The sequence below is a fragment of the Centruroides vittatus genome, unplaced genomic scaffold, assembly GCF_030686945.1.
Source record: "Centruroides vittatus isolate TY-2023 unplaced genomic scaffold, ASM3068694v2 contig_17, whole genome shotgun sequence".
Lineage (NCBI taxonomy): Eukaryota > Metazoa > Arthropoda > Arachnida > Scorpiones > Buthidae > Centruroides > Centruroides vittatus.
In genome coordinates this window covers 453,012-466,373 of record NW_027121033.1, presented here as the reverse complement: position 1 = coordinate 466,373, position 13,362 = coordinate 453,012, and the positions used below count along the sequence as shown (strand labels likewise).

The following is a 13,362-nucleotide window of genomic DNA, read 5'->3' as shown; positions in this document are numbered from 1 at the left end:
CCTCGATCACGTGACTGGACGAAAAGGGGGTGTTCCGAATCACGCTAACCTTATACGTGTCAATATTAATGGTTTCCTGCAGGAGTAACATCGCGATGGAGCCGGCAATTGCCAAAAGTTATTTAAAACTTCCCAAATTTCTCGACAGACACTCTTCGTAGTGACGTAAACGTCACCGGTAACCAGTCAGAAGAGACGAACAGGGAAACTTCTAATTGGTTAAATCAACAGGTAGGGAACGTGACTGCTCTTCACCTGTTGTCTGCTGTGGCACTTGACACTGTGTTAGAAGAAAGGGGCCAAGTGTAAGATTAAGGATTGAGGCTTCTGTCGTCCTTGAATAACCAAGGTTGTCCCTACGCGCGGTAAGTAAATAAATTCAATAAAAGTCCTCCTTGTGCAGTTAAAAAAGAAAGAGAGAGAAAAGTATTTTATGTTAAGTTGTAGCAAACAGTCGAAAGACATGATTTAATTCGTCAAGTCACGAATTTCAAACTAGAAATGTAGGAAGACGGACATCGAAGGCCGAACCGTAACTCGAAAGCTGTACAAATATTGACAGAAAATCGAACGTAACGCCATTAAAATATCCCTAATTTAAATAATAACGTTATTTATTAACTAGAAAATACAACGTTACGTTGCAATAATTTTAAAATTAATTAATGCCGCAGAAATGTAACTTACGAGTTTTGATAGAAAAAAAATGCAAAATTCTGTAATTTTTTTCTAGATAATTGTAGATTTATCTAGATAAATCTACAATTATCTAAAGAAATATAGATTTTAAATGTAAACAGATAACGAAATTGAAAAGTTTTCGCACGTGAAAAAGACATTTGTAAAAATTGACAGTTTTCTTTTTAACAATCGAAAGCATTATTTAAAAAAATGTCGATTTCTGCAGTTGTCTAGAAGTTATCTAGATAAAATTATCTAGAAGTTGAATAATCGCGTTAAAATATAGATTTTAAAGCGCATCTTTAAAAATTCAAATTTAATAATTGCAACCGTTAAATTAGGATAAAAAAAATTAAAATTTAAACAAGTTTAATATAAAAAAAAATTATGTTCTAGTTTATTTTTAACTACAATTAAAAACAAAAAATATCTGTATTTAAAAGTTGAACTTTAGGAACGTGTTTATAAACTCGTTACATATTAAATAAAATGAAAACCTGAAAAAAATCTTAAATATTTTATTTGATACGCTGAAAATTTAATACTTTTAAAAGTATATTTTGATTAAAACTTATTAGTTTATAAAATTACGTAACGTATTAAATAATAACGTAACATGTTTCTAATTTTTTTCAAAAATTAATTTTAAACGTTTAAACGGTTGTGTAACCCACATTTAAAACCATTTAAATAATTAAATTTTGATTTATTTGAGTGAGAAAATCGAATATTTGGACGGGGAACGATTGTGATAAGTGTGTAAAGATATACTTAAAGGTGAGGTTTTTGCCTCGCTTCTGTTGTTTATAAAGTAATCTGTTGTTAACCTCGAGGCATCTACCAAGGCTATCAACTATGGTTATACCGGACCTGAATGGGTTTTTTTATTTTTCAAGGACACTGCGAATTTTGTCGAATAAATCGAATATTTTTCTTTTCTTTCTTTTACACGCGATATTATTAAATTTCTCGTGTTTATATTATATTAATATTTACAGTTTTAATTCATGCTATGGTTTCACGCGAGGATTTTTTAATGTGGATCTCGTATAGAACCTAGCTTCTCGTCGTAATGTGTTGTATATGCTGGTGTATACAGGTGATACTACTACATATATACTAGTCTAACATGTGATCATCTATCGAAATTTTCTAGATCACACGGGGTAACGTATGGGGGTTTATTAAGACTTACACAGTGTGTAGTATAGAACCACGTGTTGTTCTATCTCTGGATTTTATATATAGGAAAAGCTGTGCAGTATCATTTTGATGTTCCTATTCAAAATATACACTTTGTGGGAGGTGTTTTTTGATGTTTTTAAGTATGCAGGAGAGACTGCACAGTATCATCTGATGCTTCTGTAATGATACACAAATTGACGCTTTTGCTTATCCTAGATGTGACTAGAACTATCAGATGATAGGTTATAATCTTCTCTTACATATAAACTAATCAAAATACTTTTAGAAATAATAGTAACTTCCAAAAAATCTTTTAAATTGTAGGAAAGGTTGTAATACATTATATGATACTTATGTTTATTAATAAACACAGGTGGTGGGTTCGCGCCTTGTTAACGGGCTAGCCACGTGGAGTTTTCTGGGTTTTCTTCGCGTGTTAAACACCCAAATAGGGGCCATAAAAGACCTCTCCGGAGGCAGATCGCCCACGTGTCACGTTACCATAATCAAATAAAACCAATCAACATAGGATTGATGGCAGTGGCGTATCCATTTATTTGCCTTTGCACCAAAAGATGCTACAGCACTTAAGCATCCCTCCTGGATACGCCCCTTAATGACGGAATAAGGCAAAGCAACATTGGACAATCCGCTAAAGGGGTACCTCTTGGGAGGACTTTCTACGAGGAAACTGGTTCATATTTGCTGAGGATATTTTTTAGATATTTACATAGGATAGGGATGACACGTGGCATTTCCACGACTTTTTTTCCTGTACGCAATCCGGGGCCCACATTTATCATTTAAAGCCTTCGTTAAAGGTATCAAACTTTTTCTAGGGGGTATTTTTCTATATTAAAATCTTTGTAGTATACTACAGAATCGCCTTCATATACAGCTTATATCAAAGTAGCCTATAGGATACGTACCCCGAAACTACGAATTCCCACTTATAGCGTAACGAAAACATCGATCAATATCACAAAAACGAAGAGCATAATACAATTTAAACCTAATTAAGAAAGAATTTTGGGTAGAAATATGACGTGTCGATCGATATCTTGATCGATCGAATGATCAATCTTGTGAAATTTCTCCAATTATTTTTTAAGTAGGAAAAACAGGAAGAGTGTTCGTGTGAATAATAATGATGATAATTTTCTAAACAGTCGTCTACCAATTATGGACACAGAAACAATAAACACACATACACAAAACAATGAAGGTGTAATAGGGATTTTCGATGAAGTCATCGTCACTTCCGGAATCTCTCCGGAAGATGATTTCGCGAAAATTACTTGTCTTTTTAAATTTATTTCCTATTGATTCATTGAATTTGTTTAAAACATTTTATAAAAGTGAAAGTAAAAAACGTTAATATGATACTGCACTTTGTAAGGCAGAGTTTGTAGGCGTAGGAAGTGTTTTTTTCTATAAAAACACGACCCTGGATTTTCCTAAACGGTGGTTTAATTTATTTCATATTACTTTAAAGTCATAAAAACAAATATTTTAATATAGAAGGTAAAAACTTTTCTATAACTTTTCTATATCTGTGTCGCGCCGCCATATTGATTCACTACTCGTTCCTTGCAAAATTGTCACCGTTTTTTGTTTTTAACTTAAAAATCTGGCACAGAATAATTCGGTTTCAACTAACAAAATAACTAATTTAATATCTGCTAGTTTATACTAAATAACTTTCGGAATTTTGGCGACTTTTTAAGATTGGGCGCGCGACGTGTCGTTAAGGCGTACAGGCATGTCGCGTACCCCTTTGAGCACCTGTCAATTCGTTTTAAAGCATCAAAATATTTGTATAATATTATATTTGTAAAATATCTTCAACTTCCACAAATGTCAGTTAGCGTGACTGACAGAACTGACTGGCGTACATAATTGAAAGCTTACAAAATCTTATATTTTTTACCAAAAAGGTCACATTTATCAAGGTGAATCCTAGATTTTATCAACAAAATCTGTTGGATTTATTCGAAAACAGGAAGGATGTCAATTGGCAACAGGATAAATACATCCGAGACACCCAAAGTGCATTTATGAGCTCCAGGCTTACTCCAGACTGAAAATTTCAGAATTTAATTTTACGAAATAAATAATTAATCAATATTTGGACTCAAAATTTGCATTACTTTCCATACAAACTGCGAGCAATACGCAGAAAAGAAGGAGCAATTCTCCATAAAGTTGCGCTTTATGGCTATTTAAAATGATTAAAACTCTTGTAATTTTTGATTTATTAAGTCTTTTAGTTTCTGAGCCTTCAGGAATTTTCAGCCTGAAATTGTCAATTAAAAAAAAAAAGTTAAGTTAAGAGAATGGTTCTGGTTGATGGCATTAAGAAAAAAATGCCGAAGAGTTTTATTTTATTTAATATTTTTTTACTTTTTTAATTAAAAAATCGATTGAAAATCAAAATGTCATATTTTGCATACACTTCGCATAATGAGCATGTAAGATCTCTAGTTTTTATAATGACTTCGCTTAGATTAATGAGGAAATTTCAATTTAAATTCATGATAATTACACAGATATCTCACGTTTAGCTACATAAAAGTCTAAATGTGTTTTTATACATAACTTTAATTATAAGGTTTTAGAAGCTAAACTATGAAGGCCAGCTTCAAGTTGTAGTAGTTTTTTTTCCTCTTCAGAATGAGTTATATTTGAGTAAAACCACTGAACACTGGTAGTTGGTAGTGGGTTCTCATCCTAAATAGGCTTTCTTCACGTGTCTAACACCGAAACAGTGGAATTTCCCAAATAAAGTCCTTTCTGGAGGCATCCTCGTAAGCAGATTAGCCACTAATGGAAACATAACCTCCAAGCAACGACCATTTTTTATTTTGTTCAAAAAAGAAGTGACCGTTGCTTAGGGGTGGCCTTTATTAGAGGTTAGATTGTATTTGATTTAATATGAATGAAAATCGTGTTAGTGTAATTAACCTCTAAACAACGAACAACGGCTATTATTTTATGTTCCCGTTAGCGGCCGTTGTTCACAGGTTCGACTGTTTAAATTTTCAAAATTTTAACGTTTGAAAACCGTTCTAAAGCATGGTTTAATTCTAGAACAGTCAATTTTTCTATAACTTAAACACGCGTTAATTCACTTCTGGATTACTTCATCAATGAAAATTTCTTAAAGACTGTTTTTAATCCTGTTTAATCAATTTTTTGGATTTTGCAAGCTCTAATTTCTAGATAAAAAATGAAACTAAATTCGATTTAGAGGAGCCGAACAGGATTTAGAAGAACCATAAACCAATAATATCCTTTATTCTTCTAAAAATACCTCGTTGTAAGGGATGTTACGTACGTTTTTACGTATCGTCACACTACGTTACACTAATTCCTGATTTAGAAAATTAGTAATTGTAACTTCTACGCAACTTCCGGAAACTTTAAATATTTAAAATTACAACTATGATTAATTAATTGTGATCTTTCAGTTAACGGTTGTACTGTACTGGTACGTGCGATCCATTGAACATGGAGTTCATAACATCAATAAGACAGTCGTCGATGTAAGTGTCGTGTTTCTTTAGGGTGTTTTTATAAGATAATTATTGTATTTTCTAGAAAATTAAATTGATTTTTTCCGAAATTAGCAAAGAAAAACAAGGATTAACACCATCAAACTTGAAGCACTTGGAAGATGTCTTCAAGCAGGTTGTCGGTGACCATGAGGAAATTTGCGTGGCACAATTCAAAAGAATAGTAAAATCTAACAACGTAAGTGTTTAATTTGCATGTCTTTTTGATAGAATAACAATACAATTTACTTATTTTTATTCGATTCTTTATCAATTCTGCTAAACGGAGCCATAAAATTGATACTTTGGATACAGTAAAATGGCGCCATAACTCGGTAGCTAAGTTATCAAAATCTTATGGAAAAACCTATATTTTGCTTAATTATTATGATTAGAGATATATAAGAGAAGAATTTTTATGATATTGCTTGATTTTTATAGCGAATTGCAAGGTTTTTGTTTAATTTTAGTGGCTTAGAAATACGTGAAATTGCGATTTTTGCTATGGACGAAGATGGAATTTTTCGTTTCCATTTATAGATAAGATTCTAGTAAATGTTTTTTTAGACTTATAAGTATATTTTGAAGCGTAGCATTCTTTCTAAACTATGAAAATAAAGTCTAGAATGACAATATTAAGAGTTACACGTACAGTACTTGTAACATAATTACATCTAAATTACTTATTGAACAAACAAAACGCGTAGAGTCGAAAGATTTTTAGGAATTCGGTAGAAGTAAGTGTTTTGTTTAGTATAAACATAAACAATTGTGTTTATATTAAACGAAACGCGTTAAAAGTAGCCATCTTCTAGCACTTTCCCTGCAAGATGGCTTCTCTACAGAATTTCTAGCGCGAAAACTTTGCTGTTCATTTTAATTTCTGGCCACATCTAAGAAATTTTTAAGTATTCAGTATTTATAAGTTGATATTCTCAAAACGTTTCTTATAAATTTGTAATAACATATAAATATATTTAAATTTATAGTAAAAAATATCGCGGTAGTAAGAATTCGTTCAAAATTGTTGTATGATTTACAGAAATTTGGCAATCTTGTGGTTAAATGTGCACATATTTCATGTTTGATGAGTGTAATACATTGAAAACAAGCAATTTCTTCACAATTTCAGGTATATTAATCCAAAAACGCCAATTTTATTGTAAGTGCACGAAGAATGCAACGTTTGCAACAGACTAAAACTATGGCTCCATTTTTCATATTTAAACTATAAAATATTATTTAAAAAAAAATTAATAATGAATTTTCAAACATTTTTAGAAATTTTTCGTGGAAAGGATCTTCAAATTATTCGATACAGACAAATCGGGAAGCATATCCTTGGAAGAGTTCATGACGGCCATGAGATCCTTTGCAGAGTTGACATCAATCGAGAAACTCCATTGGCTCTTCCAGATCTACGATATCGATGGTATTTATTATTATTTTTTTTATAAAAAGGGGGAAATTTCACTTCTCCGCCCAAAAATCACACAAAATTCCAATTTCAGGCGATGGACTTATCCAATTTTCTGAACTGAGGAGCGTTATGAAGGCCTGCATGGAAGAGAACGAATTACACTTTTCCGATGCCGGTCTCGACGAACTGACAATGATGCTGTTCGAAAGTGCTGACACAGATCATTCTGGTTCCATAAATTTCGAGAAATTCCAAGCCCAGTTGAAGCGCCATCCTGGATTATCAGAAAACTTGACCATGAGGTAAAATTTGTAGCTCATGGAAGCGCTCCGTAATTATGATTAGATTCGTGATATTTCCGTGTCTGTTGCAGCATAGAAAGTTGGCTTCTGCCTAGAAAACTAAACGAGAGGTCCGTAGATGCCAAGAAATTCATTCCAAGGAAGTTAAAGTGGGATTACATAAAAAATAATGGAGTTAGTGTTGTGTTCTTCCTACTGTTTGTCATTGTGAACGTTGCTCTGTTTGCCAAAGCTGCTTACGACTATAAGCACACAAATGGTTTCGTCATGGTGGCTAGAGGATGCGGTAAGTACCTCTCTGATACTAGAAAACCTCAAAAATTTGATAATAAAACTAAGTTTATAGAAGCTTTCTACAGTGTAGAGTATCTTATTTACAGTCAACGCCATACTTTTAATCTCACCCAAAGTAATTTAGAATCATTAACCTATTTTTTTTTTTTTTTTTTTTTTGAATTCTCCATCTTCGAAGAATTGGCTAGGTTGATAAATATCTTGTTTACAGCACTCGTGAGTTAGTGTTACATAAAGCAACACCACCTGGTTTAGGATTTCGAGTTTTTGCCATTAAAAATACATTTGTTTTGGTGTTTTTATGGTTTATTTTCTATAGACATTATCAGTTTCTGGCGTAAAAAAAATCTTTAGAGATTTTACATGAGAAAAAACCGTTCTACTAAATTTATAACGGTTCTAGAGTCACGTACGTCCGTTTCTAGAATTCGAAATAGACATTTTCTCGAATAATTCTATTAAGAAATCGATTTCTTGCGAGTTTCAACATGAAAATCTGCGAAAAGTCGCTACCAGACCAGAAAAAAAACCACCAATTTTCATCTAAAAACACCGGTATTTCAGCCAAAACTTTCTAAACTGTGAAATTAGAACGAATTTATGAAAATTGAGCTCTAGAAAGTCTTAAAAATTACTAAATAATGCTAATTTTTTGGATGTAGAAATGACATGACAAGAATTTACGAACTTGAAAGCAAGGCATTACATCTAAAGGAAAAAAAAATAAATAAATCGAGCAACATGTATGCACCTTGATCGACGGTTAGATACGAGAAAATAAATGAAGAAACAAGTTCTAAAGTATGGGTTGTAAATAGGAAGATTAATTTTTGGGTCGAAAAGTGTCCTGAATATTTTTGTAAGATAAACAGTCTTTTATTCTAGTTCGTCTACTACTCCTTATTAGGGCCTCTATGAAAAATGAAAATATTATTTTTATCTAGTAATACAAGGCTCAACGTAGTACTTTCGGTTGTCTGCCCTATCCACACCACCCAATTGATGTTTTAATTGGAATATTAATCATATCAAGCTCTAACTGGAGAGAATTTTAAGTGTTTCGCAATGTTTAACGTACAGAAAGGGTACCTCCTTTCTATACATTAAACAATAGATAAAAGATAGCGTTTTTGTAAGTAACTTTTACTTTCTAAACGTGAAAATATGTTAAAAAGATCTGCTGGGAAGAATTTTTCTTGCCTGCTACCCGAAAGTCAGTTAACCATAAAGTTATATTTGCATATTGTAACGTGGACTTTCCTACATGATGTCTTCTCGGGAGGCAGATCGTCCACAAAGGGACAAGGAGGGTTTATTCAACTGTCAAGAGGTTATCTCGTGTTATAGCTGCAGACGGAGATCGAATATTACGTTTTATCGATGGGATTACGGATAGAATTGTATATCCGGATGCATTGAAAGCAGAATTTTTACTAATAGTTGAGAAATTAGTCCTATCTTCCGATTCTGTTCCGCAGGCTAATGACCCGAAGCATATTTCCCACATTGTGAAAGAACTGTGTTATTTATAATGTAAAAAGACAGCTCCATTTACCCACCACAATCCTCGATGAAACTGAGCGAAAAGACATTAAAAACATTAAGTATTCTAGCGAAAAACTCGAGTGACACCAAGAAGCTCGCCAAGGTCGTCATGGAGGCATCTGATACACCTACAAAATGTTGCAAATTTTAATTTTTAAATAAATAAATAGAATATAACTGATGCCGAATGTAGACTCTTATGACTAAGTGTGTGTGTATGTTTCACACAATAATCTCCTTTCTAGAAATGGTCATCCTAGTCTGCTTTTACTCACTTCATTTGAATCTGTGAATGGACCATGGAGGCTTCTGATTCACGTGAAGTGAGTAGTTTGTTTTTTAAATAGAATTATTTTAAAAAATTGACTTTTTATGATGCAAAACATTAATTTTATGTGAAATTTCTCACATTATTTAGCTACTGACACACTGAGCATGTTGTACTGTACAGTTCATAGTGAATGGAACATGGACACTTCTATGAACTATACAACATGCCCAGTGTGTCAGTAGCTAAATAATGTGAGAAACTTCACATAAAATTAATGTTTTGCATCATAAAAAGTCAATTTTTTAAAATAATTCTATTTAAGAAAACAAAAGCAAATTTTAAGCAAATATTCTGACTTTTGCAAAAAAAATTGTCACTAAAAAATGTCTATTTTTACCAATCCGTGATCAGTTTATTTTAAATTTTCATCTATTTATTAACGGTTTTTCAATGATTTCAAGTGTGCGACTCGTTTTTCCTGTTTATAATTATTTCTCTTAATATATTCAATTAATTCGAAATATGTCAATCTGTTAGATTTAAAATAATTAACTTATTTATTTATTAAAAAATAATTTTTTTATTGAAATATTCAAACTTCTGACACACATTCCCCCTCAAGTATTGAAGTGGAAAACGTTTATTTTCAAATGACTGTTTGTTTTCACAATGCGCGGATAATTGATTATTTCAATTATTTTAACAGTTTCTATTTTTCATACTGTATATGTACTGTATTTCGAATTAACATTTCAAGTCTTCTGAGTCTCTGTATTGGTTTAAAGTCTAAAAATTAAAAAAATATATACAGGCTGAATAAGAAGCCAGACAGAAGATTAGGCAACACATCAAAAACGTAATTATCACGTTAAATTTAGGTATATCTACTTTAATTAGATCCACTAATTTAGTGTACTGTTTGCGGGGCGGGAGGGGGAAGTTTAGTCTACGTGGGGTATTGTAGTGGTTAACGAATCTGTTCTTACGAGTCATGTAAAAAAACTTACCAGTTAGAAAAAATACTGTATTTGCTAAATTTTTAAATCATTTCATCTGTATATAAAATTCCTGCATAAATGTGCCAAAAATCACGTTTTAATTCCACAATTCCTCTAAATCTAGGTCAATGCCTGAATTTCACCAGTGTTTTTATCCTGGTCCTGATGCTTCGATACTCCATCACGTGGCTCAGATCGAATGGCATCTCCGAATACCTACCCCTGGATCAGCATATATACTTCCACAAGCTCACGGGATGTCTCATCTTTGTATACAGTGTGGTGCACACAATCATGCACATATGCAATTTCGGTGAGTTCAAATGAGGCGTGGCACCACTTCACTTCGCGATACGACGACTTCTTTAAATATGTAAATTTTTATTTACAGACATTCTGTCACGTCAAACAAATTACACACTTACCGAATTCCTGTTCGACACCAGTCCCAATATCGGTTGGGTAGGCGGAGGTGCATCGATTACAGGTTGGGTCCTTCTGGTTACTCTGATAATCATGGTTGTTGCAGCGTTACCTTTTGTTAGAAGAAATGGAAATTTTGAGGTAGGCACCCCCTAAAAACAAGTAATTAATTAATTAATTAATTAATTTAAACATTAAAAGAATATTTTTAAATGTATTTTTTACAGATATTCTATTATACTCACCTTCTATATATAGTCTACTGGGTTGTCTTGATCTTTCACGGACCGAACTTTTGGAAATGGTTTGTTGGACCTGCTGCCTTATATTTACTCGAGCTCTCAATAAAATTATACAGGAAAACGATAACTAACAGGAAGGCTTACATTTATAAAGGTGTTTTGCTTCCTTCAAAGGTGAGCCATATTTTACTGTAATGTCACCTAATTTTTAGCTGTAAATTAACTGTATACATCATCGTAGGTTATCCAATTAATCATTAAAAGGCCACCGAATTTTTACTACAAACCCGGTGATTACGTGTTTATAAATATACCACAAATTGCCTTATACGAGTGGCACCCGTTTACAATCAGTAGCGCCCCAGAAATTGATGGTACGTGTATGCTTTACTGTATCATACTGTATTTATCTTCTTAAATTTAATTATTGTAAAATTTACTGTAGATATAATAAGTATACACATAAGAGTTGCTGGTGGTTGGACGAACGAACTGTACAAATACTTTAAAGAGGAAGAAAAATGGGCAGTACCCGTACACTCCACAACAGAATCGACTTTCACAGAAGTCAGTTCTTCACACATCAATCCTAGTTTCCAGAACGATCCTGATGATAATTTCGAAGAAATTAAATTGAAAGAAAAGACACAAAGAAGTCTGTCTGCAGAAAAGACGATACAAATCACTGATTTAGATGAGAGCACTTCTAAAGAAGTCCTGAGAAGACATCACAGTATTCCCAATACATTCTGGAAGAGACATTCGAGAAACACCTCGAGGAACTCCATAAGGATCTCGACTGCTAGAAGGTCCTTCAGGCAATGCGAATCGATTATTATAATGCCGGTGGTTGAAGAATTAGATCCTAGCAGTGAAGCAGAAAATGGAAGAATTTCGAAACCGGGAAAACGAGAAGAAAATCTTACTGATGATAACGTTATTGTCTCGCAGTGCCCTTTAAAGGTACTTAATTATTCAAACAATCTAATATGATTTATCTCCCGGTCTGTGTATCCCAATTAGGTTCCTATGTCATATCAAGGAACCTAATTGGGCACAGATAAACTAGAAATATAGTTACACAGCTTGAGTTTATTGCTATCTTTCAGATTTCTATAGACGGTCCCTATGGCTCTCCTTCAAACCACATCTTTGAAGCAGAACATGCAGTTTTGATAGCAACAGGTATCGGAGTCACACCCTTTGCAAGTATTTTGCAGAGTATCATGCACAGACATAGAAATACAGTCCACGAATGTCCGAAATGTCAACATTCCTTCCACGATAATACCTCATTTACAGGAATGCGCCTGAGAAAAGTAAGCCGGAAGGCGCTTTTTTGTACTTTTTTTTATGGTTAAAAAATTATGGAAGACTAACCTAATTTTCCTCTTTTCAGGTGGATTTCTTTTGGATAAACCGCGATCAGCGCTGTTTCGAATGGTTTGTCACTTTGTTAAGCCAATTGGAAATTGACGAAGTTAAAACTCAGTGCAAAGGGGAGAGATTCTTAGATATTCACATGTATATCACCTCGGCTCTCAGGAAAACTGACATGAAAGCTGTTGGATTACAGATGGCCCTCGATCTCTTACATTCCAAAGAGGAAAGATGCTTGATTACTGGCTTGAAAACCAGGACGCAACCGGGAAGACCCGACTGGAATAATGTAAGAGCATTTTAAATTTTAAAGAAATAAGTTAAAACATTGCTAATGTACTAAAATTGTAAAAATTCTGCAGGTTTTCCAGGATATTTTTGCAAGGAAGAAGGGCAAAGTGACAGTTTTCTTTTGCGGGCCCACTATTTTGGGAAAGACGATACATCAGAAGTGCAACGAATTCAATTTCTGTTTCAGAAAGGAGGTTTTCTGATGTGTTTTTCTCGTATGTGTGTCTGAATGTATATACGCAATCTTGTACAGAATGGTGCTTACAAAAAGCACAAAAGTCATGCAACTGTAATTGATAAACATCATCCCAAACGCTTCTGAGAAACTTGGTGATGTACACAAGTTGCATACTGTAGTGTAAGTTATTTGTGACGAGTGAAGTTTAATCTTTTAGCCGTAATATAATTAAAACTATACGTATTTAATACCATTTTGTTTATTTCGCCAAATTACTTTGAAAATTATTAGAATTCGAGTAAGGAAGTGTGTCCCCGGTGGATAAGTATCTCTTGTCACCATCAAAATACGTATTATTAGAATACATAATTAAATTTCGCGTATGAAATCTGCGAGAATAATTCGCAAAACAGTTGTTTAGAATATTGTACATTTTATTAGAACAATTCTTAAATTAATTTGTTCTCGTTTGCTACGCATCTGTTGTGTTTACTGTATTTTTACTGTTTGTCTTTCAGCGCGTTTTCTATTGTATCAAAGTATGTGTAATTTGTTCACATTAGAATTTTTCTAAGCTAGAATAAAAATTATAAACACA

The 13,362-nt window shown here is 33.1% G+C and overlaps 1 protein-coding gene across 1 annotated transcript; it reads left to right on the top strand.

Annotated features, from left to right (window-relative positions):
• Nox (NADPH oxidase) lies at positions 1-13,362 on the top strand. The gene is made up of 14 exons (XM_067263145.1): positions 1-365; positions 5,337-5,411; positions 5,496-5,619; positions 6,702-6,852; positions 6,932-7,142; positions 7,214-7,428; positions 10,375-10,563; positions 10,642-10,814; positions 10,901-11,089; positions 11,157-11,289; positions 11,361-11,878; positions 12,025-12,234; positions 12,315-12,584; positions 12,658-13,362. The coding sequence occupies exons 2-14, from the start codon at positions 5,377-5,379 to the stop codon at positions 12,787-12,789; spliced, it is 2,550 nt and encodes an 849-aa protein (XP_067119246.1). The 5' UTR covers positions 1-365; positions 5,337-5,376; the 3' UTR covers positions 12,790-13,362.

Bases quoted from the DNA above. Each gene is read 5' to 3' on its own strand.
- Nox (XM_067263145.1), top strand. From the start codon at position 5,377: ATGGAGTTCATAACATCAATAAGACAGTCGTCGAT. The intron at 7,143-7,213 runs GTAAAATTTGTA...TGTCTGTTGCAG, and splicing joins TCAGAAAACTTGACCATGAG to CATAGAAAGTTGGCTTCTGC. The intron at 10,564-10,641 runs GTGAGTTCAAAT...TTTTATTTACAG, and splicing joins CATGCACATATGCAATTTCG to ACATTCTGTCACGTCAAACA.